The sequence below is a fragment of the Gadus chalcogrammus genome, chromosome 16, assembly GCF_026213295.1.
Source record: "Gadus chalcogrammus isolate NIFS_2021 chromosome 16, NIFS_Gcha_1.0, whole genome shotgun sequence".
Taxonomy (NCBI): Eukaryota; Metazoa; Chordata; class Actinopteri; order Gadiformes; family Gadidae; genus Gadus; species Gadus chalcogrammus.
Genome location: NC_079427.1, coordinates 19,009,490 through 19,035,175, shown reverse-complemented (window position 1 = coordinate 19,035,175; position 25,686 = coordinate 19,009,490). Strand labels below are relative to the sequence as shown.

The 25,686-nt window shown below is 44.5% G+C and overlaps 1 protein-coding gene across 1 annotated transcript in view; it reads left to right on the top strand.

Moving 5' to 3' along the window:
* Positions 1-19,840, top strand: part of lsamp (limbic system associated membrane protein) — a 152,116-nt gene extending 132,276 nt beyond the window's left edge. The window contains exons 5-8 of the mRNA XM_056611470.1: positions 9,152-9,283; positions 10,693-10,813; positions 17,568-17,716; positions 19,745-19,840. Of these exons, the coding sequence (XP_056467445.1) occupies positions 9,152-9,283; positions 10,693-10,813; positions 17,568-17,716; positions 19,745-19,839 (497 nt within the window). The 3' untranslated portion in view covers position 19,840. The remainder of the gene's footprint in view (positions 1-9,151; positions 9,284-10,692; positions 10,814-17,567; positions 17,717-19,744) is intronic.
* Positions 19,841-25,686: the final 5,846 nt, after the last annotated feature.

Sequence of the window (25,686 nt, the reverse complement as noted above, 5' to 3'; positions counted from 1 at the left end):
TCGTCTCCGCCCTTGTCCATCGACCCAGTGTGCATCCGGGTCCCTTTCCGCCCTCGCTCTCGCTCGCCCCCCTATCACTCCCTGCAGCACAGTGTGACAGCAGCCACTTTACTGTCCTGCGCCTCATCTCTCACTGTCTTGGGGAGATGGAGCTCAGTGTCAAACACCCACACCCACACACACCAATTCACACACAAACCCGCACACACACACACACACACACACACACACACACACACACACACACACACACACACACACACAGACAAACCCACGCACTGAGACACGGGTCTGTGTGTCCATAGAGATGCCATAGTGAATGGAGTGGTCGTTGAGACGCATGTGCACGCCGATCACGCCCACTGGCCTCTGTTGGGTGACACAGAAAGAGAGAGTGACTGACAGGGTTGCTGATTCTCCGAGTTACGTGTGACAGCTCCTTGTAAGCTCCACATTCTTGCTTTGCGTGTGTTTGCACATATGTGTGTCTGAGTTTGTATGTGTGTGTCTGTGTGTGTGTGTGTGTGTGTGTGTGTGTGCTTGCATGTGTGTGCTTGTGCACCTGTGTCCGTGCGTCAGCGCCTGGGTGCACGCTGGCAGGTGTTGGCTTCTTGCGTGCAAGTTTATGTGTAATAACTTCATCATCGGCCCATTGGGGGATTGCAGGACAGCTGTTCCTCCGCCTCTTGACTGGCCCCGGATCTGTTTCCTGTCACCATTGAATTGTTTGTTTGCGTGCGGAGCCATCAGCAGCTGGCCCCGGATCCGTGCGTTCACAGCCACTACACAGAGCACCCTGTGCACAGCTTGGCACCGTGTTCGCCTGACGTCATTACATCCACTCACTGCTGGGCTGGCAAACGCAGAGGCAACCTTTTTGTTTGAAGTTGCCAGTCTCCAGAGCCTCAGCATTTCTTTTACAGCCAATAGGCACTTTCTTTTTTATTTTAAGTACACAACGTTACTGCATTACCCACCCTGCACCTGTGGCTGGAGCGCGTCAGGGCTCAAAAGCTGTGGACAAAGGGACCTCTGTCCACAAATGAAGGACACTCCTCATAATCCCGTATTACACTTGCATTCAAGATGCCATTCTAATGAGGTATTCATAAAGATGTTTTAACAAGAGAGAGGTTATTTTCTTAAAACTGTTCAATGCAAACTATTTTACTACCTGGCTACATATGAAATTTTCCTCACCCTTGTGATATTAGTCTTACGATCTTAAAATGTTTTTAAAATATGGCAGAGCACATTAAGTGTCTGCTTGAAAACGTGAACGCAAGAGATCTCTGGTCAGTTGTGCTCATTTGACTTATATATGATACTATGCCCGTTTATCAAACGGTTTGTTTGCTTGATTTCAGAAGAAGGTACTTCAAATGATAGTTAGGAACATGTGAAAGCAGCACAGCACACGATCCAATAAGATGCGTACAGAACATCAAATGACATGCTCAGAGGATATTTCTTCCATAACACCTTGAAGCCACAGAGAATATTCGGATGGGGCAAAATGAAGGAGGGATGTTATTTGATCCTTCCGGATTCAAGAAAGCAAAATCATCCATCTTCCTGTCTTGTTTATATAAGACCTCACACTGTTTACATCATCACAGATTTAGAGTTTTCATCTCACCCCCCGATGTCAAGTGGCAGCTTGGTGAGAGCTAAAGGCAAAACTTGCCATCCCATTGGCTACAGCCCTGCTCACCAGCGGGGAGATGGGGTTGATCTGAGTGCTACAGAGAACCCCCCTGAACGAGGAATGAGTGTTACTTCAAACACAGAAATGTACATAGCATAATTTGAGCAAGGATAGCCGGCTCAACAGGCCACCTACAGCATGCCTTTGAGACAGAAACCTCCTTCACGTTCTCAAATCATTGGCAGACTTCCATGTCTCTTTGCGATGGGAGCACATGGGTACACTGTGAGTCTGTTCCACAACCTGGACAAATACCAGATTGAATCCACTGTGGTAAAGGATTTAGCCTCAGCCCAGTGGCCAATATTATTTGTGGTCAGGGTTGGCATTTTATTGCTTTTGCTACAGTTCGATTGATGGGATTGTTTCCTTTCTGAATCCTGAAACGGTTTGTCTGAAGCGCCTCAAGGTTATCATCATCAATACAACTATTGTTGTATTAAGAGATGTTCATTGTGGTCACCTTTTTGCCTGGTTTTGTAACACTCTAATACACTGTCTCCCTATGCTGTTCCTTGTAAATATGCAATCATGCGACCTCTGTAAACAGTGTATACATTTTTGTTCAACAAAGCGGCCCTTTAAGCACTGTAAATATTTTTGACATCATCACAACTTTAATATGAGTTGCACACACACGCACACACACACATACACTCACATTCACACAGTCCATTGCCCGCTCAACCTTCTTCTATTTTTTCAACATAAAGCCCTTTTCCCCTGTGTTAAAAAAATAAGCCTATTGAATCCATATTGACTGGAATGAGCAATCTTGCTATGACAGAAGGCCTGATACCCGCAATGTAAACTAGCTAAACGACGCATCCGCCAACCATGGAAACAAGTACAAGGAGAGGCAAGAGGATTGACAGGGCTTGCAAAACAGCCAGCTGTGCCACTTGGTTGTGCGTATCTTTGCTTCGGCTCAAGAAGCGGCAAATAAACAGCCATTTTGTTTTAGCTCCCAGCACCTGTTTTTTTTCTGCACGGCTAGCGACAGCAGTGGCGGCTAATGGTTTGTGTCTGGCTGTGAAAGTTCTTCCTTTGTGATCAAGCCACTGGGGCATTACTGAACAAAATAGGAGTTATTCATCAATATCACACTGCCGCTTTAGCCACTTTCTCATTCAAAATCCCAAAATGTTCTTGCTGCTATTATTAGAGGGTTAAATAGTTTCTTCTTGTTTATAAAGTCTAATGTTTCCCTGTATCAGATTGGCAGGTCAATCGTAGATCAATATTTTGAAGGGTGGGTTTGTATTCTAATCATCTTGGCTCGTCATTTTATACTCAGAGCACAAATTTGTGAGTCACCAGAATATAGAGTTCTGGGCACATCATCTGTTAAAGAGAGTGGTGTGTGGTGGATGAAGTCTGGCAAACTGCGGTCAACATGAGCCATAAGTATGACAATGACTCACATAGTGAGTGATCTCATGCCATTTATGTATGATGAAACTCATTTTCTCCACTGGAAAAGTAACTTTGACCAGAGGTGTTGCTTACATTTGTTGATATTGTACTGACCCTTTGTTCAAGTCTCACCTTTTCTAAAGAGAAACTTAGACCCGTTATTCTCATGGGCCTTTGAATCTCAATGCCCTTACTGACTGTTGAAACCCACATAAAACCACATAAAAATCCTGCCTGTACTCCTAGCCACACATTTGTGCCCACAGCAAAAGCTAGACGAATGGAAAGGATGCGCGCCTACACACACAAGCACACACGCACGCAAACATATCATACAGTCAGACTTGGCAACAAAAATCGAAAAAGACCAAACAAAATAATTGTTGCAGGATCATTCATGCTACGCAACTCTGAATTTTCCCCAAATCAACGGTTTAACATAAATTAGCATTTTCCAAAACATGCAATGTTACGCAGTGTGGTAAAGTGACGCCGATGAAAGATGCATGAGGATATTCAAATGAGAATCACCCAGTTGCCAAAGGAAGTTGGCTGGCTGTCTGACTGCCTGCTTGCCTTTCTTTATTTATTTATTTTGGTGGGGGAGCTAAGTCGGTGCTTATATTTACCTCCTCCCATTGCGGCCCTTCCGTCTTGCTGAGTGGTATGCTTGACACAGAAAACTTGTTGACACAAAATTACCCGTACAATGCAAATCTCCACAGAGCAGGCGTGTGAGCAGAATGGGCTGCCTTCCGCCCCCTCGCACCGTTAAATCCCTCACTCAAAACCGCCTGGTACGTCTCCAAAAGGCAACCGAGGATTCAAAAGTAGACCGTCGGTGTGTTTGAGAAATATAGCAATTAAAATCCATTGTCTTGTGCAGGGTGGGCCTGCATCGGGCGGCTCCTGAAAGAAATAAAAAATGGAAAAGAAACCTAGGGAGGCAGACAGCCAGAATCATGCGAGGCAACTGGCAAAAGTTTGAGTTCGGAAGAGTTTTTCAAAGAAATGTTTAGCTCATGATGTGTCTACTTCAGGTGGTGAAAGAATACAAGAAATATATGGAAATGTACATCTTGGACACATTAAACATCTCGAGAGCCACAAAGCCAACTCAAACTTCCTCCTCCTCTTCATCAAAGTCTGGTAGAGGATGAAAATAGACCTCCCCCACCCCCTTATCTAACTGCGCTACTCATTGACGAGTCGACCAATCCCGCAACACTGCCACCGGGGTCAGCATGACCCGATGTGCCCGGTCTGAGGTTGAGACCAACACCCTGGTGCTCCTTTAGTGAATTGGAGATCCCCGAGGGGATCATACTTAAACTCCACATGAAACCAGTGGAGCAGCAGCAGTCACAACATTATAGCAATTACAACAACAACAACAACAACAACAACAACAACAACAACAACAACAACAACCACAGCAGCAGCAGTAGCATCCGGCCAGGGTTCTCAGATGACACGAGTGTCCCGGGTCTAATGGTGACTGATGACATGGATGTGATGTGCCTACTAGTAGGCGGGGGTGCACGGCTATGTGCAGCGAGGCGATGAGCATGTGCGCAGACCAGAGGAGGAAGTGTGTGACAGTTTGAATGCCATGGTGACCGCTCGTCCCCCTAGCCTCCTCCCTAGCCAAAAACCAGCTCCCAGAATGGTATATTGTCATTTTTATTTTTTATTAACTGAGGAGCATATATAATTATTGAAATATTTGAAAATAATTAAATGTTTTGAAAAACGGCTGCTATTGTACACTGAGGAAACTGAGAAGTAATCATTCTTGCACTTTATCATCGCACAATTATGTGTGGATTAACTGCTTTTATAACAGGGCTTTGATGAATCCTCGATTCTTATTGGTCTACCACGTCATAGCAGCGTTCTATTATGTCTGAATAACAGGCTGCTGCTATGGAAAACTGACCATTGATATGGTCACTACTTACAATCTAACAAGTAAGCAATTAAGTATTTTTAAAATCAATACAATCTTTTTTTTTGTTCTACTTTGCATCATAATATATATTTCTTGAGTAACTCGCCGTGTGATAAACCCCTTCAGGGTTTATTTTGTGACAATGTCTGGCACACTTGACATTATCCCTTACTTATTGAATTTTAAATACAATGAGAACCGGCCAGCCTGATCCCTAAATGACCGCTAGGTTCAGCAGTTGATGGCTTCTGCTTGTTAGGTGAGCAACTTCAAGACATATCTATTTTTAAATATTATGGATCATGCAATCCTTAAGAATGGCACTTTGTTATATTGCTTAGCTTCCTTAAGCCTAATTCCAGCATTGTGGCCGGTTCTCCAATAAGTGTGATTAATTTATTTACAACTCCATTTTATTCTATCTTGTTGCCTGCTGCTGCTCCATGCTAATTACATTAGTCTAGCAGGTAATAAAACCGACGTTTTGCTCAATATTGTAATTGTGTTCTTAAGGGTAGCTTGAGGCCACTGACTCGTATCTGGACCTTCCCCCACAAAAAGCAAAAAGGAAAGTTTAAATACAGAATACAAAGAAGAATGGTTTGTTTGTTAGTGTGTGTGTGTGTGTGTGTGTGTGTGTGTGTGTGTGTGTGTGTGTGTGTGTGTGTGTGTGTGCGTGCGTGCGTGCGTGCGTGCGTGCGTGCGTGCGTGCGTGCGTGCGTGCGTGCGTGCGTGCGTGTGTTTGTGTGCATGCCTGTGTTTGATGGTTTATGTGTGTGTGTGTGTTCTTCTGTGTGTGTGTGTGTGTGTGTGTGTGTGTGTGTGTGTGTGTGTGTGTGTGTGTGTGTGTGTGTGTGTGTGTGTGCGCGTGCCTGTGTGTGCATGTGTTTGTGCGCATTCCTGTGCTTTTGTGTCCAACAATACAAAAATCTAATTCTGAGTAAGTCAGAAGTGCATATGATGACGCCCACCGACACACAGACAAACAAAAGAATTCCCACATCATCGGCGCCTGTTTCAATTGGTTATTTTCAGGTACTCTCTTTCTCATTTTCATGTACCTCTTTCTCATTGCTTCAATTTTTACTCCGTTTTGTACACAGTTTCTCCTCCTTCTTAATTTTCTCTCCACTGCAATGGTAGGATGATAGAATGCAATAACTTGTAATTGCAGTGTGTGTGTGTGTGTGTGTGTGTGTGTGTGTGTGTGTGTGTGTGTGTGTGTGTGTGTGTGTGTGTGTGTGTGTGTGTGTGTGTGTGTGTGTGTGTGTGTGTGTGTGTGTGTGTGTGTGTGTGGGTTCTCTAATATATGAAGACGCCCTCTTGTCGCTTTCACACATGTTATAAAGATTGACGAGCTATAATTGCCGGAGACACGCCACCAACAATTGTGTCGTGGCTACAAATGCATGCACCTGCTTATAACCTCTCTGGGAGCAGATGAAGGAGGTCTCCAACACTTCCTTTTCGGAGATCACATGCGAGGCAATATGCACCCATTGAAGACCTCACACCGAATCACAACAAAGTTATTATAATAAATAATAAAATAACAACCCTGTGCATTTGAAAATTATTGGTACCTCAAGCGACAAATCACATCCCCTTCATGACTGAGTTGCCCCGTGTATAAGTGTGTGAGAGTGTGGCTCACATCCGTCTGTGCACGTGCTTTTGTGTGTGCGTGCGTTTGATCGTGATCGCTTCTGCCTCCGTAACTCCTCGTCGAGCCTCTCTTCCTCTCGTTCTCTCCGTCCTCTTTTTGTCTTCTCCTCCTCCTTTTTTTTTAGCGTCTGCCTCCGCCCATCTGCCTTCTTCGTCCCTTCGTCCTTTCTTTTTAATCTCCTCCTTCATATCTCTCTCTCACTTGTGTGTCCCTCCTTTTTTGTTCTCCAAACTCTGTCCTGTGCCAAAAACCCAATGGAGCAAGATGAGATTTCTTCAATAGAGATTTCCATGGCAACTGATTCTCAATCAGAGCCCTCTCTGGTTGGGTCATGCAGGCAGTTGGCACGAGTCTGCAGGAAATGGGTCTGCTTCTGCCTTTCATTGTGATCTCATAGAGCGTTCTGTCATCACCAAACGACACCACAGAGCTTTGCGATGTTCTAAGGGAGACAGGGAGTCCACGGTGGACGTTCACCTGAATCACAATTTTGGATTGGATGACGATTGGATGAGGCGTGCAGAATCTCTGATAGGAAAACTTTGTAACAAGTCACAAGACTTGTTATAAAAGTTTGGCACAAAAAGTAGGAATTCAGGAAGATTTAGGATACCATACCTGCAGATTTTCAAAGTGCCCTAGGCAATGTTAAAGATAGCACTGAACATTCTGGCCAGAATATGTCACTAGAGACTGTTTTTTTTTTCATTCTTACACTGCATAGGATTCATATCCTGAGGTAAAATAACAAAGAAACTCAAACGCGCTAAATATGCAAACATATGCAACATGCAAACATAAACACACTCTGATTCCATATAAGGGTTAGCCTGCTGGCTGGCTTGGATGGTTAATTAAGAAAGGTATTGCAGCATTAACTCTGTGCCTGGGCCTTATTATTGCGTAGGCTAGCAACCCTAGAGACTAGGACACAGTGCTACGATAATACAGCCATGCTGCAGTTGGTTTGTTGTGATATTTTGCAGTTGTCTTACAGAGATACTTTATGGGACATGGCTGGGCTGTGTGTGTGAGTGTGCGGTTGCGGTGGCCTGACAACCAAAGCAGAACAGCAAGTTTTTCAACTAACCTCCCATAGTCCCAAGCCCCTGAAGTTGTTGGTTCATTTCCCGTGGCCCTGTGCCTCAGCCCGAGCTTCAGGCCCCTCAGTTGGAACACAAGTGAGATCACTGACATTTACTGCAGTGAGAAACTCTACTGCTATTTACCCCTGGCTCCCCTGGGCCCCGGGCTGCACTGCATTGCTTGAGTATGGGAGTAAAGAAATTAAGGCAGATGTGTGTGTGTGTGTGTGTGTGTGTGTGTGTGTGTGTGTGTGTGTGTGTGTGTGTGTGTGTGTGTGTGTGTGTGTGTGTGTGTGTGTGTGTGTGTGTGTGTGCATTTGTATTTATACAGTGTATACACAGTTTGTTTATATATATATGTAAAGTATATATATATCTATAAATACATATGTAAAGCATCTATACATTGTGTTTTCTTTATTTACATATATGTGTGTAAAGTATATATGTAAAGTATCTATACAGTATGTTTTCTTTTTATATATATATATATATATATATGCAGGTGCCCTCTGATGCACCTGCTGTCATTCACGGAGGGTTATTGTGTATCCAGAGAAAATAGCTTCAGAGTTGGCTTTATCGAAACACGTCATGTTTTATTACTCTTTATCAATTCACGCACAAGCATTTGAAGTGCGTGTAAACACTCTGTTGTAAAGGCCAAACCATAGAAATCCTGAATACATAAAATGTGTAGATTCTTTCTAAGACTTAACTTAATTTCACAGACTTGATTTCAACCTCTGCAATAGCCATAGTAAAGATAATTTGTAATGCATATTTGTTGACATTCAACAAAAAGAGAGACTTTTGTTGAATGTTAATTTCAACATTCAGCTTTCAGCAGAAAAAGTGAATCGTTCACATGAAAATAACCAACCTATCCTTGTGCTGCTGCTTTTACCTTTGTTTCAGTCGTGATTAATATCCCGCCGTGAATGCTGTGGGCGGGGCTGGCCTTTTCTTCTCAGTGACATATCCATAGATCACCAGTACGCCATAAACGTTAATAAACGGTCCTTCCAAATCAAATGAGACAATGAGACTGCTCTGTGAATTGCTAATGGGTGCATAATATACAATTAGCCAGCCCTTTTATCTGTCAGTCTCCCAAGTTCAGTGTCCCCTGGTTCCAGTCCAGTCCAATCACTCCACTGCTACTGTTCATCTTGTTAATAAAACAATGGGAGCCATTACCAGACTGAAGTCAACGTGTAAGCGGGGGTGGAAAAGGCCCGGTTCTATAATCTGCGTCCTTTGTGTTCCTTCCTGTGTTCCTCTGTGTGTTCCTTGGCGTGTTCCTTGGCGTGTCCGCGGGGCAGCTGAGCCGCTGGATGGAGAGGAGTACCTGGACATATCGGGGATCATGCGAAACCAGGCCGGACGCTACGAGTGCAAGGCCAGCAACGACGTGGCCACGCCCGACGTCAAATACGTCAACGTGGTCGTCAACTGTAAGTGTGGCTGGATCCTCGGATCATTATAGAATAGATAACTCTGTCGTCAACTCTAAGTGTGGCTGGAGGACGTCCTCCTCCTCATTTCATTGCAGAATAGATATTTCTGTCGTTCACTGTACACATTCCATAGCGTAGATTTCCCACAATGCACTTCGGTGCAACATGAGCATGCTTATTTAGTCTGCAATGCCATGCGTGTGTTGCGCTCCCATTGATGGTGTTTGGTTGAAAGGTAATTTAAAGGTAATTTAACTCAAAAGGTCAACTGATTTGAGGCTTTCAGTAGGATTTATTGTTTTTATGTTATGTTCTTTCAGAGGAGCTCAATTGATCCTAGGACACCGTATACTGTAACTATGGCGGCTCCTCCTGAACGTAATATAACTTCACGTGCAATAGTGATTTCTCGGCAGTGCACTTTTGGGTGGATCAGACACTCATAACGCTTTGATTGGCGAGGCCACTTCCAGGCCTAGTAGCGACTAAAGGTAACAATCTCACCCTCTAAAAAAGTCCTCTAATGCGTCCTTGAGCCTATAGAAGGAAAAAGGTGCGATAAATATAACCCGTTAGAGATCCGACGGCATGTCTGTGTCTGTGAAGGGCACTCAGGGACCACATTGTCATGATGAATACCTTAACTCCTCACCCTCCTCTATCCCCCTGATTGAAATTGTCAGAGTGGTTCTTGATTACCAGCCACCAGATGTTGGCCTATAGGCATCAATCCCCCTCTTCACGATACAATAACACCAAATGACACCCTGTCGAGGGGTCTGTGCTGAAAATTATCAAAGTGCTGCTGGCATGAGCGACGCAACTCACCTAAAAGTAGCCTAAATGATATACATTTCTCCCTGTGCGCAACACAACACCGGGGCCATCTTCAACAATCTGGTGCATGAGGGTTGAGTCAACCCACAAAAATGCGTCCCTGTTAACGCAACTCAAGGGGGGGGTGTTGTTTCGTCTCGCGCGGAGGGCCGCCTGACCTGCAGCCTCACGGACCACGCTGTCACTGGAAGCTGCAGATTACAGGCGATCTGCAAGCTAGCGTTCCGGAACAAAGTCTTAATTTGTCAGCAATAGCGTTCTCTTGGCTACGGCTCGCTGCAGGGAGAGCCGAGGAGGGAAACATGCATGGGAGGAGGGTGTGAAAGCACTGTGGCTGTTGGAGTCCAGGACCAAATAAATGCATAAGCTTCATTAGGGAACTCAAAACTCTATAGGAATGCTGGTGTGTGTGTGTGTGTGTGTGTGTGTGTGTGTGTGTGTGTGTGTGTGTGTGTGTGTGTGTGTGTGTGTGTGTGTGTGTGTGTGTGTGTGTGTGTGTGTGTGTGTGTGTGTGTGTGCACACGTGTTTTATTATCTGTGTGTGTGTGTGTGTGTGTGTGTGTCCTCAGACCCTCCGGCCATAAAGAAATCCCAGAGCTCGGAGACCCAAGTGGGCCGCATGGGGATGCTGCAGTGCGACGCCACAGCGGTGCCCACGCCGGAGTTTGAGTGGTATAGAGACGACAAGAGGTGAGACCCCATGTCCAAGTCACCGCTAACGAACCCAGATCCATGAACGCCCACCGTGCACATACGCACACGCGCGCATGCGCACACACACGCACACGCGCGCATGCGCACACACACACACACACACACACACAGACACACACAAACACGCATGCACACACACACACACACACACACACACACACACACACACACACACACACACACACACACACACACTGCATCACTTGCGCTGCTGCAGGCTCTGACCCACGCTCTTCGAGACTGAGAAAGGAGAGCAGCACACATCATGTTGAAACAGTTTCTCTCCAAGACAGTATAGTACAAGAGCAATAAATTGCCCTTTGCAATAAAAATCCCTGAGCCTCCCTTGATAAATATGCAGCACATATACAAACATATACAAACACACACAAAATCACACGTATATTTGCGTATATATTTATCACATTCAATCTGAACTCCCAGCAACACTTTGGCGATGTCATCAGAAGATAGCGTTAATTACTAAATCACCTGCTTACTCATTCTTCACACAGTTTATCCCACATTAGTTTACAAGAGAGGCCAGTGTAGCCAGAACATAATTAATAACCATTAATTAATTATCATAACCCCTCACACCACATCTTTCCTCTTTTATAGTTTTTTGTCCCTCTTTCATCAGTTAGCAAATAAATTTGCTTATTAGTCAAATATGTACGATTAAATACTTTTTTTTAAACTCTGACCTGCTGATAATTTCCTTACAACCAATTGTTGAGTTTGCAAGACAAGAACCATTACAGAAATTGTTGTTTTTTTTGCAGCAACATCTTTCACCATAGATGGCGCTGTCTCTGTGATTTGATTAAACTATTAGTTCACTCATGTGTGCTCGTGTGAAACGATACACTCCAAACGATGGCATGTCCGTTAGATGGCTGAGGGAAAGGAAACCATGTTGGCCTCCTACCAGACAGCAGAAACCGAGTTACATCAAAAGGCGATGGCACCCCACCAATTTCTTACTTTCAACTCTTGTCGTTTAATAACCCGAGAAATGGCTTCTCTTGTAGCGACCGCGGCGACTCTATTTGGGGAATAGGAGCTTTGAAATGGAATGGCACCTGTAGAGTTACGCAAGTAGTTATTCCATTTCAGATTAAATCACAGCTGCAAAACTCAAAAAAATTGCAAAGGAGGGACATTAGAGAAGAGGCACAGGCCTTATCAAAAGTGTCGGCCTCTGAAGTAATGGGCCTATCAAAGCAGCTCTTGAAATGAGAGATTTATGGTGGTTGAAGTATTTTGCATTATCTGTTGTTGCGTATTTTTCCCCAGCCTCATATATCTCAGTTGTTTTGTCCCCTGGAGAGTTTTGGCTCAACGCCTGTTCATGGCCCCCTCTTTTTCTCTGTCTCTGCGGGAAATATTATCACGCTTTGTCCTTGGACGATGGTGTTAATGCACCATAATATTATCACTTATCCTTGCTTGGCCAGTTAGTTTTAGTCCCTCTCCCACAGCATCCTTTTTAATAAGCCAAAGCCTATTGTGGGCTTTTTTTACTCAGTCGTTGAAGTGCGAGAGCCGTTTCCGGGCCAGAATCCTGAACCTGCTAATCAGCCTAACCTCGATGTCACACTCAGCTCTTGCAGGTGGCCTCGCTCAATCTGCTTTTTGTTTGAGCCCAGCCTCCCTTTGATAAATAGGAAACAGCCGAATGCACCACGAGAGAACCACCATGCTAGGAAGAAAACTAGAACCTCCAACGCCTCCCTAGAGACGCCCAGCCCCTGCCAAGAACTCTGTGTTCCACCCCGGCCCTCCGAGTGGTCAAGAGTCAGTCACAAAGGAGACGTTAAGAAAGTGGCAGTGCCCCCAGGAAACTAGAAAACAGCCCTCAGACAAAAGAGAAGTTGCTGCAAAGCTTCAAATCTGCCCGGGCCAACAAGAGCCCCCCCCCGCCACTCCCCCCGGGATACTGGGGGGGGGGGGGGGGGGGGTTATCCCGAACAGGAACAACATGTTAAACCCCTTGAGCGAGGTGCCAACTTGGGGGCATTTGGCAGGCGGCCACCAAAATGAAGAAGATCCTGCCCAAAGAGTCCTCAACTGTGGACCACCGGCCCCCCACAACAGTCAAACATCAGCTTGCAGGCAGGGAGGGGTGATGGAGGTTAGGGAGTATGGCTCAGATTTGCCTCCACATCCATCAGAACATGCTAATAACCACTTGAGCACGTCCTCTTCACCCGAGCACGTGTCCTCGACCAGCAGACGATGCCTTTACAGTGATGGGGACACACTGGGCAACAGCGACAGTTGTAGCATCCAGCGCCTCCAAATGACTCCCACCCGATTACCACGGTGCCTTTGAACCCAATTAGCCCGCGGTCCAATGTGATTCATCGCGGACACTCTCTCTAACTCTTTCTCAGTGCCGGGCCTGTGTGGCCACATCACTGTGCTGCTCACTCCCGGTCCATTCAGAGATGCCCCTTTACATCTGTTGTTCTGGAGTGCAGGATGATGAAACACCTCTGTTCTCCGCTTGGTCCGCCGTACAGGGCTCTGGGCGCTGCTGGCGCTAACTGACCGTGGGCTCATAGATCAGCTGTTGATTTCTGTGTTTCAGAAAAGCCAGTGCCAAACTGCACAAGATATAACCTTGGTGGAGTGTTTTCACTTGTTTTTTCTCCGGTCCTAGTGAGAGAAATCCACTGCGATTTATACTGCAAGGTTTTGTGCCCTCTTGATCTTTGCTAATTAGCTTTTTTCCTCTTTTTTTTCGCAATCCTCCACTGACTTGATCCTCCCATCATCATTTAAAGCATTTCATACGAGAGATAAATATCCACAGTTCTGCATAAAAGAGAGCAGGGATAAGTCGATGAGCACGTTGTATCTATTCCCGTCTTTTTTTTCTTGATCAACTTATCTTCATTACATACCACCCCATCGATCCGTCCGACTACAACGTCATCGTCTATAGTCCTTTCGCCAGACTTGCGTCAAAGGCGTCATCGTCGTTTGAGATTGTTCATTTAAACGAAAGCCAAAAGACCAAAGAAAAATAAAAGAAAGGGAACAATTGACAATTCCCTGTTTGGCAAATTAGGATCCGCCCCCTGCTGTGCGAGCGTTCCCGCCCATCTGTACGTCGGACACGGGGGTGGGGGGGGGGGGGGGACACGCAGTGAGTTGTCAGCCAGCGTGACAGACAGATGTGTTTGTTGTTTTGTCAGCCGGTGCATGATTGCTGTCACAGCCGCCCAGTTCCCTTCAATCATTCCCAGGTTACACGTCTCAGCAGGACTCCCTGCTTGATTTCATTTATCATCAGCCTCCAAGCATAACCGGCCTGTCACTCCCCGCCGCTGATAACCTACTTTAGATGGCCCCGAAACCACACGCCCACACGCTACCGAATCAACTCTGTGTGTGTGTGTGTGTGTGTGTGTGTGTGTGTGTGTGTGTGTGTGTGTGTGTGTGTGTGTGTGTGTGTGTGTGTGTGTGTGTGTGTGTGTGTGAGTGTGTGTGATTTCACCCCCCGCCGCTCTCTGCTCCACAGCGGTGGTCTCCGGCAGCGCCCGGCGTTCCCACTGCCGCCGCCTGACCTCCGATAGAATAAAAGGGTCAAATAATTTCAGTCGGGGGTCCAAGGTTACCCTTCTGTGCGGCGAGTCGACGCAGAGACAAACGCAAAGCGTGTCTCTCTCACACACACACACACAGACGCACACACACAGACCAACACACGGACACACACTACAGAGCATTGCTGCCCTCTATCTGAGACATTGGATAATAGCATGCAGAATTATTATTATTAGCCCTTCACTGCTCGATTTATTGCAGGTAGACGGAGGGAAGAGGTGGCTGTATTCCTGCCAACTTTTTGATAATGTATTTTGGCCTTTTGTGCTCGGAGAAGCTGGCACGGATAGGCGTAGACGAGGACGAACTTCAGCGCCGGAGTCTGGGGGGGGAAAAGCTTTGGCCCCGAAAAGCTTTGATATGCCAAAGAAGGGTAAAGTTAAAAAAAGTAAAGTTAAAATGAACACTTAGAGATTTGAAAATCGAAAATAAACCGTGAGTACCCTGAGCTCTGAGGGAAATTGGACCAAGTTTGTGTCTTGTAAACTTAACAATGGCCTTTAAGCGCTCCGGCGGCTTGCTTATGCAGAGCTTTGATTCCAGACTTTCCATTGGAAGGAAGAGTCGGGATGGTAGCCGTTGTGACCTGCTCCTTGTTGCTTGCTTAATCTCCGTCTGCAGCCACCAGGCCATCCTACATTATCATTTATATTATAAATAGCCTATTGCTCCTCGGGCCCTTAAGTGTCCCACACTTTCTCGTGCTCTGGCCTTGCTCGATGAGCAGAAAGCAACGCCTAAACATACAGCCGCTCCTAATAAACACACACCCAGGAGTATGGGTCCTGCACTGTCCGTATCCTTGAAGACATTACAGTTAATATGGAGAGGGGCCACTCCTGGCACAATATGCTAACCTTCCCCCCACCACACACACACACACACACACACACACTCAAATCACCCTCCCCCACCACACACACACATAAATCGACTGATCTCCCCCCACGCCACACACACACACACACACACGCACATAAATCGACTGATCTCCCCCAACAACACAACACACACACACACACGCACACAACCACACACACTATTATGTATGAGTGGGAAGGACTTCAGCACTTTATCAACTTCCCGCTCCCACGTCGGCTGGTTCGCACTCCTCCGTGACGTGCGTTCCTTCCGCCTTTGTTTTTAATGGAAATCCACTGTTCTGCCTGTCAGCGTGAACGGGAGCCACTGCCTGCCTCCTGTTGGGATGACCACATTAGCCTGCTTTAAGTGGGATTAAGGCGACGGATGCTGAATAACTTTGCGCGCTCCATTCAAGACGCGTAGGTCTCAATCAGCCCAGAACAAGCACATCCATTATGTGTTCTTTGGCGGGGGGAGATGAGGCTGGGGGGGCCGGGACAGCGTCGAGACCCGGGCCGGGCACAGTTCATCACAGCCATACAACCTGCCGCGTCAGCAGCGCGGTATTGATTTATCTCCTGGTCGAAAAAACAGTCTGGACGCATGTTGAAATCATTGATCTTTACAGAGTGGGATGGTTTTCCAACCCCTCCCCCCCCCCCCCGACCTGGTAATGAAGGGATGGTGAGCAGCCCACACATCTTCATTTAGGATGTGAGCAGCGGTCTGCAACAGATAATAGTGAAGAAAACAGCATTGTGCGTTTTTTGTGTGTTGTGACGTCGTCATCAGCATCATCATCAGCAGCAGCAGCCACATCATCATCTTCATCATTATGCAAACAAAAATAATATCTTGCTACTTTCCAAAAACGTCAGCCTTTAAATTTTCCTTCCTTTGATTCAAAGTCCTGTGATGCCGGTGATTTAAGCTACGCTCAGTTGAAGTTTCCATCTAAACCGACGGTAAAGAGAGTAGGGCGCTTCTAATGTGAATGGATTCCTCCAGAAGGACGACAGCATTCGGTTAAAATGGCTCTTTCATAAAACTTAACTAGGAAATAGCCTAACCCCTGCTCTCATCAAATGTCTGTTGGCACAAAAGGAAAACTCATTACGGAATATAATTATATGATATAAAAGTAATAAGCTATCTCTAGGCCTTTGCTTGCACTGGTGTGACCTTTTGAACAGCTATTAACTTTCGATACAAATAAAGGATGGATTCTTTGGATGAAAACAAAGGAGAAATACAGAGTTTGAATGGTATAGACGATATCTTATATATTGGTTAACGTTCTTCCCTCTCAGAAGAAGTAGCCAGTAGCTAAGGAATTGGAACTTAAGCTGATTTATTCTCAATGGAATCGGTGCAGTATTTGCAAAGTAGTGTAAGGCAAAATCTACTTGTCGACAAGTGTATGGGAGCTGTTTTGTGTGCGGGTGTGTTTGTGGGTGTGTGTTTGTGCGTGTGTGCGCCTGTGCACGTGCCTGTGCTTGTGTATGTACATCAATCAATACATGTAGGTTGGCCACTGGGTAACGAAGGCAAGGGGTTGGAACGGTCAGGGACATTCAAGGCTGTGAAGCCAAATCAACATCTGGAGGCTCTTTTCCACTGCTGGGGGTCCTGGCAGAAGCCATTCTCACTGAGGGGTCACAGGGGTCGTTCGCAGCAGCCAAAGTGCTCAGCTATGGCGTTTGTGTTGAGTGATAAACAATGGCACGATGCATTAGCTCACCACGTTACTTAAAGCCACAATACAAAATTGCTGTGCTGAAAAGTACAGCTGCAGTTTGTTTGGGAGGTTGTGGGCATAGTTATATAGATAAATAGACAGAGAGACAGACAGACGGACAGACAGCAAAGAGCTAATTGGCGGTGATCAAAGTATGTTTGCGCATTAACGTCACTTTTCTTGGCCCTCCAGGCCGGATGGATTCCCCTGGAACACTTAAAGTGGTGTGAGTTAATGGGATTTTAATGAACGGGTAATAGTTATTTTCCCTTAAACGCAACCACAACAACCGATCTCCACTGACCCTTTCTCTGCGAGACGGCGAGCCTCATGAAACTGTGCTGAGAAGATGAACACTGATACGACCGTTAGCCCTCGGCTCTGTCTTTTCTCCGGGACCCGGCTGATGGGTGTGTTTTATCTATCATTGCCACGGGTCCATAACCTGGTGTGTGTTCTTCCTCCCCTCCTCCTCCTCCTCCTCCTCCTCCTCCTCCTCCTCCTCCCCAGGCTATCCAACTCTCAGGCCATCAACATACAGACCCTGGGCACCAACACCATCCTCATGATCACCAACGTTACCGAGGAGGACTACGGGAACTACACCTGCGTGGCCTCCAACCGGCTGGGCTTCCAGAACGCCAGCCTCTACCTTTATAGTGAGCAAACACACAAACGCACCTGCATGCATAGAGCACACACATGCACAGAGCACACACACACACACACACACACATGCACAGTGCACAGTAGTCCACACACACACATTCCCCACATGCTGGGTATATGTTACAGTAGCAGACTCACTCTATATGCACACTGTCCATCTACAGTGAGATCACATTACAGTACACTACACCCTATATGCCCCATCTTAAGTCTCTGTAGAGAGTATACATTACAGTACACTACACTCTATATGCACACTCATAGGCTCTATAGAGAGAGGACATTACAGTATACTATACACTCTATGCACACTATCCTTCTATAGAGAGTGTACAATACACTAAAAACTCAAATCTATATGCACACGCACTATATAGAGTATACAGGAGCCTTCACAGTCACAGGCTATGTAGACTCACTCTCTCCCTTTGTACTATAGAGGGAGAGAGTGAGTCTACAGAGTGTGTAGGGTACTCTAAGGTTTAATTTAGACTCTATAGTGATAAACCTTGCAGTAGCCTACACACTCTGTAGACTCACTCTCTCTCCCTTTATAATGATTAAACCTTACAGTAGCCTACACACTCTGTCGACACCCTCACTCTTGATCTATAGTGATTCAACCTTAAAGTAGCCTAAACACTCGAAATGCACACTATGGGTCCTATCTTGCACCCAGCGCAATTTACTTTCTACACCGACGCATGTATCGTTGCTAGTTTGCAACCGGCGCAAAGCTGAATTCCCCCCTTAGGAAACTCGCGCCACTACACTTGCGCCCTGAGAGGCGTGTCGGCGAAAAGCAGAGGCGTGTTCCGGCGCAAATGATACATGGTGCTATCTTAAAGTTCGTTTTGCAATTGCGCCACTAACAAAAAAATCCTGGTTTAAATTCCCTAGCGGATAGCGCAATTGGTGTTGCTATTTTGACGTGACTAGGCAGGTCGGAACTGTAACATAAGCTTACCCACACGTAGGCTATACACAGCGCAAAAATGACTACAATTAGCCTAATTTAAATATTATGATGTCAAAGATTGTTCATATGTGAAACTGCATAGAAATAGCATGTGCATTGGGGATTTATTTTTTAGTTTTCATAGGGGCTGCATGAATGAATACTGTAGTAGGCTATGCCATACATTAAAATAATAATAATAACAATAAAAAACTCGAGCAAAGTATATCCCAGCCTTCCAAAACAAAATTGTGTTTTATGGTAAATGATAACGTTGGTTAAATTATTTGGGAAAGGGCAGCTGATACAGCAGTAATAAGTTGTACTTTTAAATCAATGCATCTGCAAACAGCGTAGAGCAAACACATATTTTCTTGACACAGACATGGTGTACAAGCCCATTCGTGAGGAAACAATGGTTTTACCAGGAGTGAATGTTTGAAAGAATAAATTAATGCGAGTGATGCTTGGCGCGCGTTTGTCTGTTTAAACACACGCAAACTAAACTATAACTACAAATAGGGCCCACAACAGTTAGTGTTGCCTTGTCTGGATACAAAGGTATAATGCACACTAATGTGCACACACACTGATCATCCACATGCACTGAGCCAGCTTATTTCATGCATTGATTATATGTCAGTGCTGTGCTGGTCAGCAAATCCAAACAGTTCACTTCAAATACCTGAGAGACATTTAGTTCCTGAACCTGAAATGCATGATTCTTTCTCGGTTCTGCTTGCACAGTAATTGTGTTGTCAAACCCATGGACCCCAGCTATCCGTCCTCTTTTATATCAAAAATATATAATCTTCTTATGAGTCTGTACTTGCCTATGGCCACTAAATGTCGTCCCTCCCTCATTTATTATACCTATTATGAATTGCAGTTGCTTATCTGTAAAACTAAAGGAAACATTACAGTTGTTAAGCTCTTACAATGAGTTCAGGCCTGTATGCTTATACCATGACCAAAATATCTTTAATTCTTTATACAAAGAATCACAACACTTGAAGTTGCTCAACATGACCCTGTCCTTTCACTCTCTATTGTTCTGCAGGACCTGGGATGGGGCAAGACAACGGCTCTGCCTCTGTATCTCAATCACTGTGGCTTATGCTGGCCTGCATCACCTGCCTTTTCTTCAAGTGTTAATACCGCCCTGCTTCTACTCCTCCTCCTCCTCCTCCTCCTCCTCCTCCTCCTCCTCCTCCTCCTCCTCCTCCTCCTCCTCCTGCTCATGGCCTCCATCCGTCTCACCACACCGCCCCCCCATCAAGTCTTTACTGCTCCCCGAGTACCAACCGACACCCACCACGTAGACTCCTCCTCCCGCCCCCTCACACACACACACACACACACACACACACACACACAAACACACACACACAAACACAAATACACGCGCACACACACACACACACACACACACACACACACACACACACACACACACACACACACACACACACACACACACACACACACACCCACCCACACACACACACACACACACACACACACACACACACACACACACACACACACACACACACACACACACTCACACACACACACACACACACACACGCACACACACATACACACACCTTATAGCCTCCCCCTATCCCAGACTGTTTGCATTATCTTGTTCAACAAAACCTTCATGTACTACAACAATGCACTGCTTAGATATTAAGAAACATAAAAGGGTAGGCTGGGCGATTATTAATACTAATAATAACAATGATATTGGTGGGAGGACGGACCATGCGTTTTAGTGCAGAAAATAAGTGAAGTTAATGACATGAAGGTCATCACTTGCAGTGCTCTTTTTAAAAAGGACTGTCACGGTTGCTCTCTGATTTAGGTTTAGTAAGGGATGGGGGGGGGGGGGGGGGGGGGAGCGAATTCGTAAGGTTTCATGCTCTCTCTACTCTTTTAAGTGTGTGCTTGTGGATCTACTCCCCGGGTGGCCAACGGGCAGGAGCTCAAAGCGATCACCGCGTCCCTGCTGGGGCCTGCAGCTTCAACCAGCTTCCCGCCCCCCCCCCCCCCCCCCCCTCCCATCCTTCCACACATGCCCTACCGTGAGGTCGCAGCTGCCGTCACCCAAGCTCATCCGCGAAAAAACCACAGTATCTGCCAAATATCTATCAAGTGTATGGGTTTGAAGTTAACACACACACACACACACACACAGACGCAAACGCAAGCACACATACTCACACATTTACACCCACATACATACACAGACTCATGCACATGGGAACACTAATCAAAAGGTAACATTGAGTGTGCTTGAGTGCTCACTAAACTAATTGATGTTTATTAAGCAGCTTCTGATTGTTACTTCCTTTCCATTCGCACACACTCATTTAGCTACAGCTCGTGCTCTCATGACTCAATGGCCTTCATTTCTGGACTCTAATCTTGGTGTTAGATCAGGAAAAATCCAAGAAATCCCACAGTTTTAGAATAGATTTGTGGTAAAGGAAGGGGCACCATGATGGTATGATGTACAATCTTTTTAGGAGTTCAAATTGTGTGTTGTAAAAAAAGAAAAGGAAAATAAATAAATATTTGAATCGACTCCCCGTGGCGGAGGAAAAACTCCTCCAAGAGGCACGAGGTGGTGTGTTTCCATGGCGACAGGATATTAGGGAGGAGGGAGGAAAAAAAGTATGCGGTGATACATAGTTTTGTGTACATAGTTGAATTGTGTATTTCTCTACAGTCAGGCCCCCTTTGTTTTGTTGCTGCGATCAGAGGAAGGCACCTCAGATCGTTACAGTGTCCATCACCTTGTCCAGCGACGGCCCCCCCCATGCCCCCTCCCCCCCCCAAACCCCAAACCCCCTACCCGCTCGACGTGTACCTGATGTGGACTCAATAGTATCTAGCTCTATCTACACATGGTAAACCATGTACTACAAATATGGCGTTTTGGCTTTTTGGATTATTTTATAACGATGCATCCATGAAAGAACCGTCTTTTCTGCTGGAACTTGCATTGAAATGTATGACACCAATGAATGACTTTGCTTTTAACGTAATCTCATCTTAAAAAGCTATGTTTGTTTTCATAATGAAATGATACCGGAAAGTTCATAATATATTGACTTTATGTTCTGTTTCCTTTTTGAGTCTGTTATTTCATGTTAATAGTATGTGTGTGTCTATAAATGGTATGTGTATACTTAAATTCAAAGGCCTGATGATCAATGGTATCATATTTAAGGTGTCCATTATTCATTTAAGACAATGGTTGACGTATGGATTACATTTGGCCTGTTTCAATGAAGGGTTAAGGCATATTTTCTGTCACTCTGGATGACGTTTGAGAAATTAATTGAATATATATGAATATATTAGTCAACCTCCTTGACACAGGACACAACAGAAAAACAACAAACAAAGTTTCTTATTTTTTCGCTTTAAACAATGTATCCCAGAACTATTTCAACCTTGTCTTACCTTGTGACTCAAAAAGTAAAACAAATGTTCAGAGTGCCCATATATTTTAAATACAAAAACGTTGACAATTAAAGATACCTTTAGACTCCCACAGATTTGAAGTCTATTGCCTCCGGAAATAGATCAGAATTTGTCCATCACCACACTCGCTGCAATTGTTGTATCCCCCGGCAACAAGCTTGGCGTGCATAGCGTAGTCCTTCTGTACACGTCTCAAGTTGAAGTTTAAGAAGAACAAACTGTAGATTCCCCTGTGAAAACACACACTTCTAGATATGTTGTCTTCGTCCCAACATTGATAATTCATCCTGAATTTGTTCCTAGAGAATGCCTCTTAGGACGAGGGGATCAGTGATGACCCTGCCTCTGATCAAGTATTAGCTTCCACAGAGATTAAAGGCTTTTTTGTTTTTTTTGTTTGTCGTGCTTTTACAAATTAACAGATCTCAAGGTCAACCGGATTTGTAATGTGAAATAACAATTAAATTATGTGTTATCAATCATGATCTAAACAAAAATCTTGCAATTTCTTTCATGGCAATTTTTTCATCCATACTTGCAAGCAGGTGCTTCTGTAGAGATGTATTAGATATGTTTACTGTTATTCTTTCATAAACATCCAAATGTGTTTACAGAAAAACAAAGATCTGCAGTATAGACCCCATAATGGCAGTAAAGGGGCTGCTGGTTAAGTCTACCCTTAAACATACATGTCAAGGAGAAGGCTGTGTAACTTCAGCTCCGTTGAGTTTTCCTAGCAACACTGTTGGGAGGGTGAACAGTAGCCAGCACTAACAGTCCTAGCATGTCTTACCAGTTCCTCTACCCATCTCACAGTGTGTCTAATATGAATGCTCAGGGCAAAATTGGACTGGCTATTGTACAGACTCCCCACCACCGACCTAAGCATGATTGGTGCAGATGGGAATTTGGTTACGTGATTTGATAGTTTTGTTTACACAAAATAGTTGATTTCTTTAAAAGTAAATTATAACACAATCCAAAGTCTCACAGTAGGTGGAACCAAAACATGTATGGAACTTGCATATATACATACAAATTAGCAGCTGTGATGTTAAGTTCAGAGTTGCCATATTTTCTAGTATTGAGACCAGCAGACAACCTATATGTGCACAGCACTGAATAAATTCAGAAAAATAACTGCATTGATACTGTTGACTGTCCTTGCCACCATTCAATGTACTACTTCCAAGCAGTTCAAATCAAGCTTCAAATAGGTACAATAACCCTGTTACAATCTGACCCTATTGTGTGCTTGTGTGTATGCATGTGTGTGTGTGTGTGTGTGTGTGTGTGTGTGTGTGTGTGTGTGTGTGTGTGTGTGTGTGTGTGTGTGTGTGTGTGTGTGTGTGTGTGTGTGTGTGTGTGTGTGTGTGTGTGTGTGTTTCTGTGTGTCTGTCTGTTCGCCCTTAATTATTGATCCATTTCATCATGTCACAAGTTCTATGAGCCATGGGATCTTTAAAATGAACATTAAGTCGGCAAACCGGTTTGCCTGTGTACAAGGAATAACATTGTTATATTTCATGTTATATTTACTTTTCTTTATTAATTTTTTTGCCCCTCCATGCGTGATTAACAGACGTTTATATAATATGTTTAAGTCAGTAAATCCATCTCCAAATACAGCACATGGTTTGGAAATAATCGGATTCCTTATGATTGTAACCCTGGAAATCAATCACCGAAAGGAGCTTTCAATCATGGTACCTAAATTTCCCGCCCTTTTCTATTTTAATTTACTTTCTTAATGCTTGAAATTATTGCAGTCCGTTTCTAAAAAATATATATGTAATAAAGGTAAATGCGAAAATGTTAATAACTTGAAATAAAGTTGTTTGAATTCAATGTTCTGTATTTGAATGTGAATTAAGATGTTGAGGGAAAACATTTTTTGGGGGCCAGCTTGGGGCACACGGATCCTTAACGGTGGGCTGTTGTGTTTATAAGCCATGTAACAGTCAAATAAAATCTTATGGTTACATTGTATTTGGGGAGGATTTTGTTCGTGTTAAGATTCGACAGTGATTTCCAATAGATCTTCTAACGTTCTTCTAACGACAGGTGTGAGGAAATACCCACAAATACACCACACTGCCGTTGAGTCACAACTATCTCAAGTCTTACGATAGCGTTTGACTTCCTTGGTGATGCTGCAGTTCAACCTTTTCCCACAAGATGTCAGAAGAGACCAAGAGTTATTCCTAACGCGCTAGGTAGCCCATGTGTCAGACGAGCATGTTATCCTCTTCATGACGATGCTTCTCACTTTAATCCATTTTCAAACAAATCAAAGGCATTCTCGTGTGGTAATCAATGTTACTACACATAACATCATGTTTTATGTTATTACGTTATGGAACCTGTAACTCGTGTCACAACTTGTAGTGTAATATGGAAATATTGTTACACGTGTGTAATAATAAAAGTGTACATGACATGAGAAACCTTGTTACCTACATGTAACAGTTGAATATCGTTACATAGCTTGGTTGTGTTGCATATCTGTCTAACAACTCGTGTAACATAACAAAATCATTCATGAAAGAGGGAACCTTTGGTACATTGGCCTATATCGTTTACGTAAACAAGTTAATACACATGGTGGCGCCGTGTTACACTTAAGTGAGCTTTCCCTCTGATATGTAGTTGATATGTAGTTTAAAGTGTAATTTCGGTGAAAATTTAACCCAGGGTCTTTTTCGGCATGAATCCAATAAAATATGCCCTTCAGACACTTTTTTTTATTAATACTCGAGAATAGAGCTTGCCCAAAGATGCCCGGAGCAATGTAAAAGCCCAAATGGCTTCCATGTTATTGGCTAGGGGCAGTGGGGCACAGCGAACGCTTCCAAATCGGCATTTTCGATCCACTTATAGGCTATTGCTGAAAGTAGCACCAAACCTCTGCAGTAGCATGTTTAGGGTCCCTACACATAAAAAAAACTTAGTTAGCGTACCGGGAGTTTATTAAAAAAGACATGTTCGCTGTGCCCCTAGCCAATAACATGGAAGCCATTTGGGCTGTTACATTGCTCCGGGCAACTTTGGGCAAGCTATATACTCCATTATCAATGAAAAAAAGTGTCTGGAGGGCATATTTTATTGGATTCATGCCGAAAAAGACCCTGGGTTAAATTTTCACCGAAATTACACTTTAAACTACATATCAACTACATATCTGAGGGAAAGCTCACTTAAGTGTAACACGACGCCACCATGTGGAACTAGCCAACCGTGCCCCCCCAGAGATAAAATTGGTCATTAGCGTGTTAATACATAAGTAGTTACAATAATGGCCTCATTATTCCATTGCAGATTGTATGTTATGTCATTAATTAATTCGCTGGAAAATAAAATATTCTTAGGGATAAATTAATCAAGGTTTTGTTTCAAGAACCATAAGCTCCCCCCACTTTGCAACTCTTTTTTAGTCTTGTGTAAAAGGTAACTTTTCTCGGTTTCCCTCACCCTGAGAGATCACTGAGACAGTTGAATGAAGGA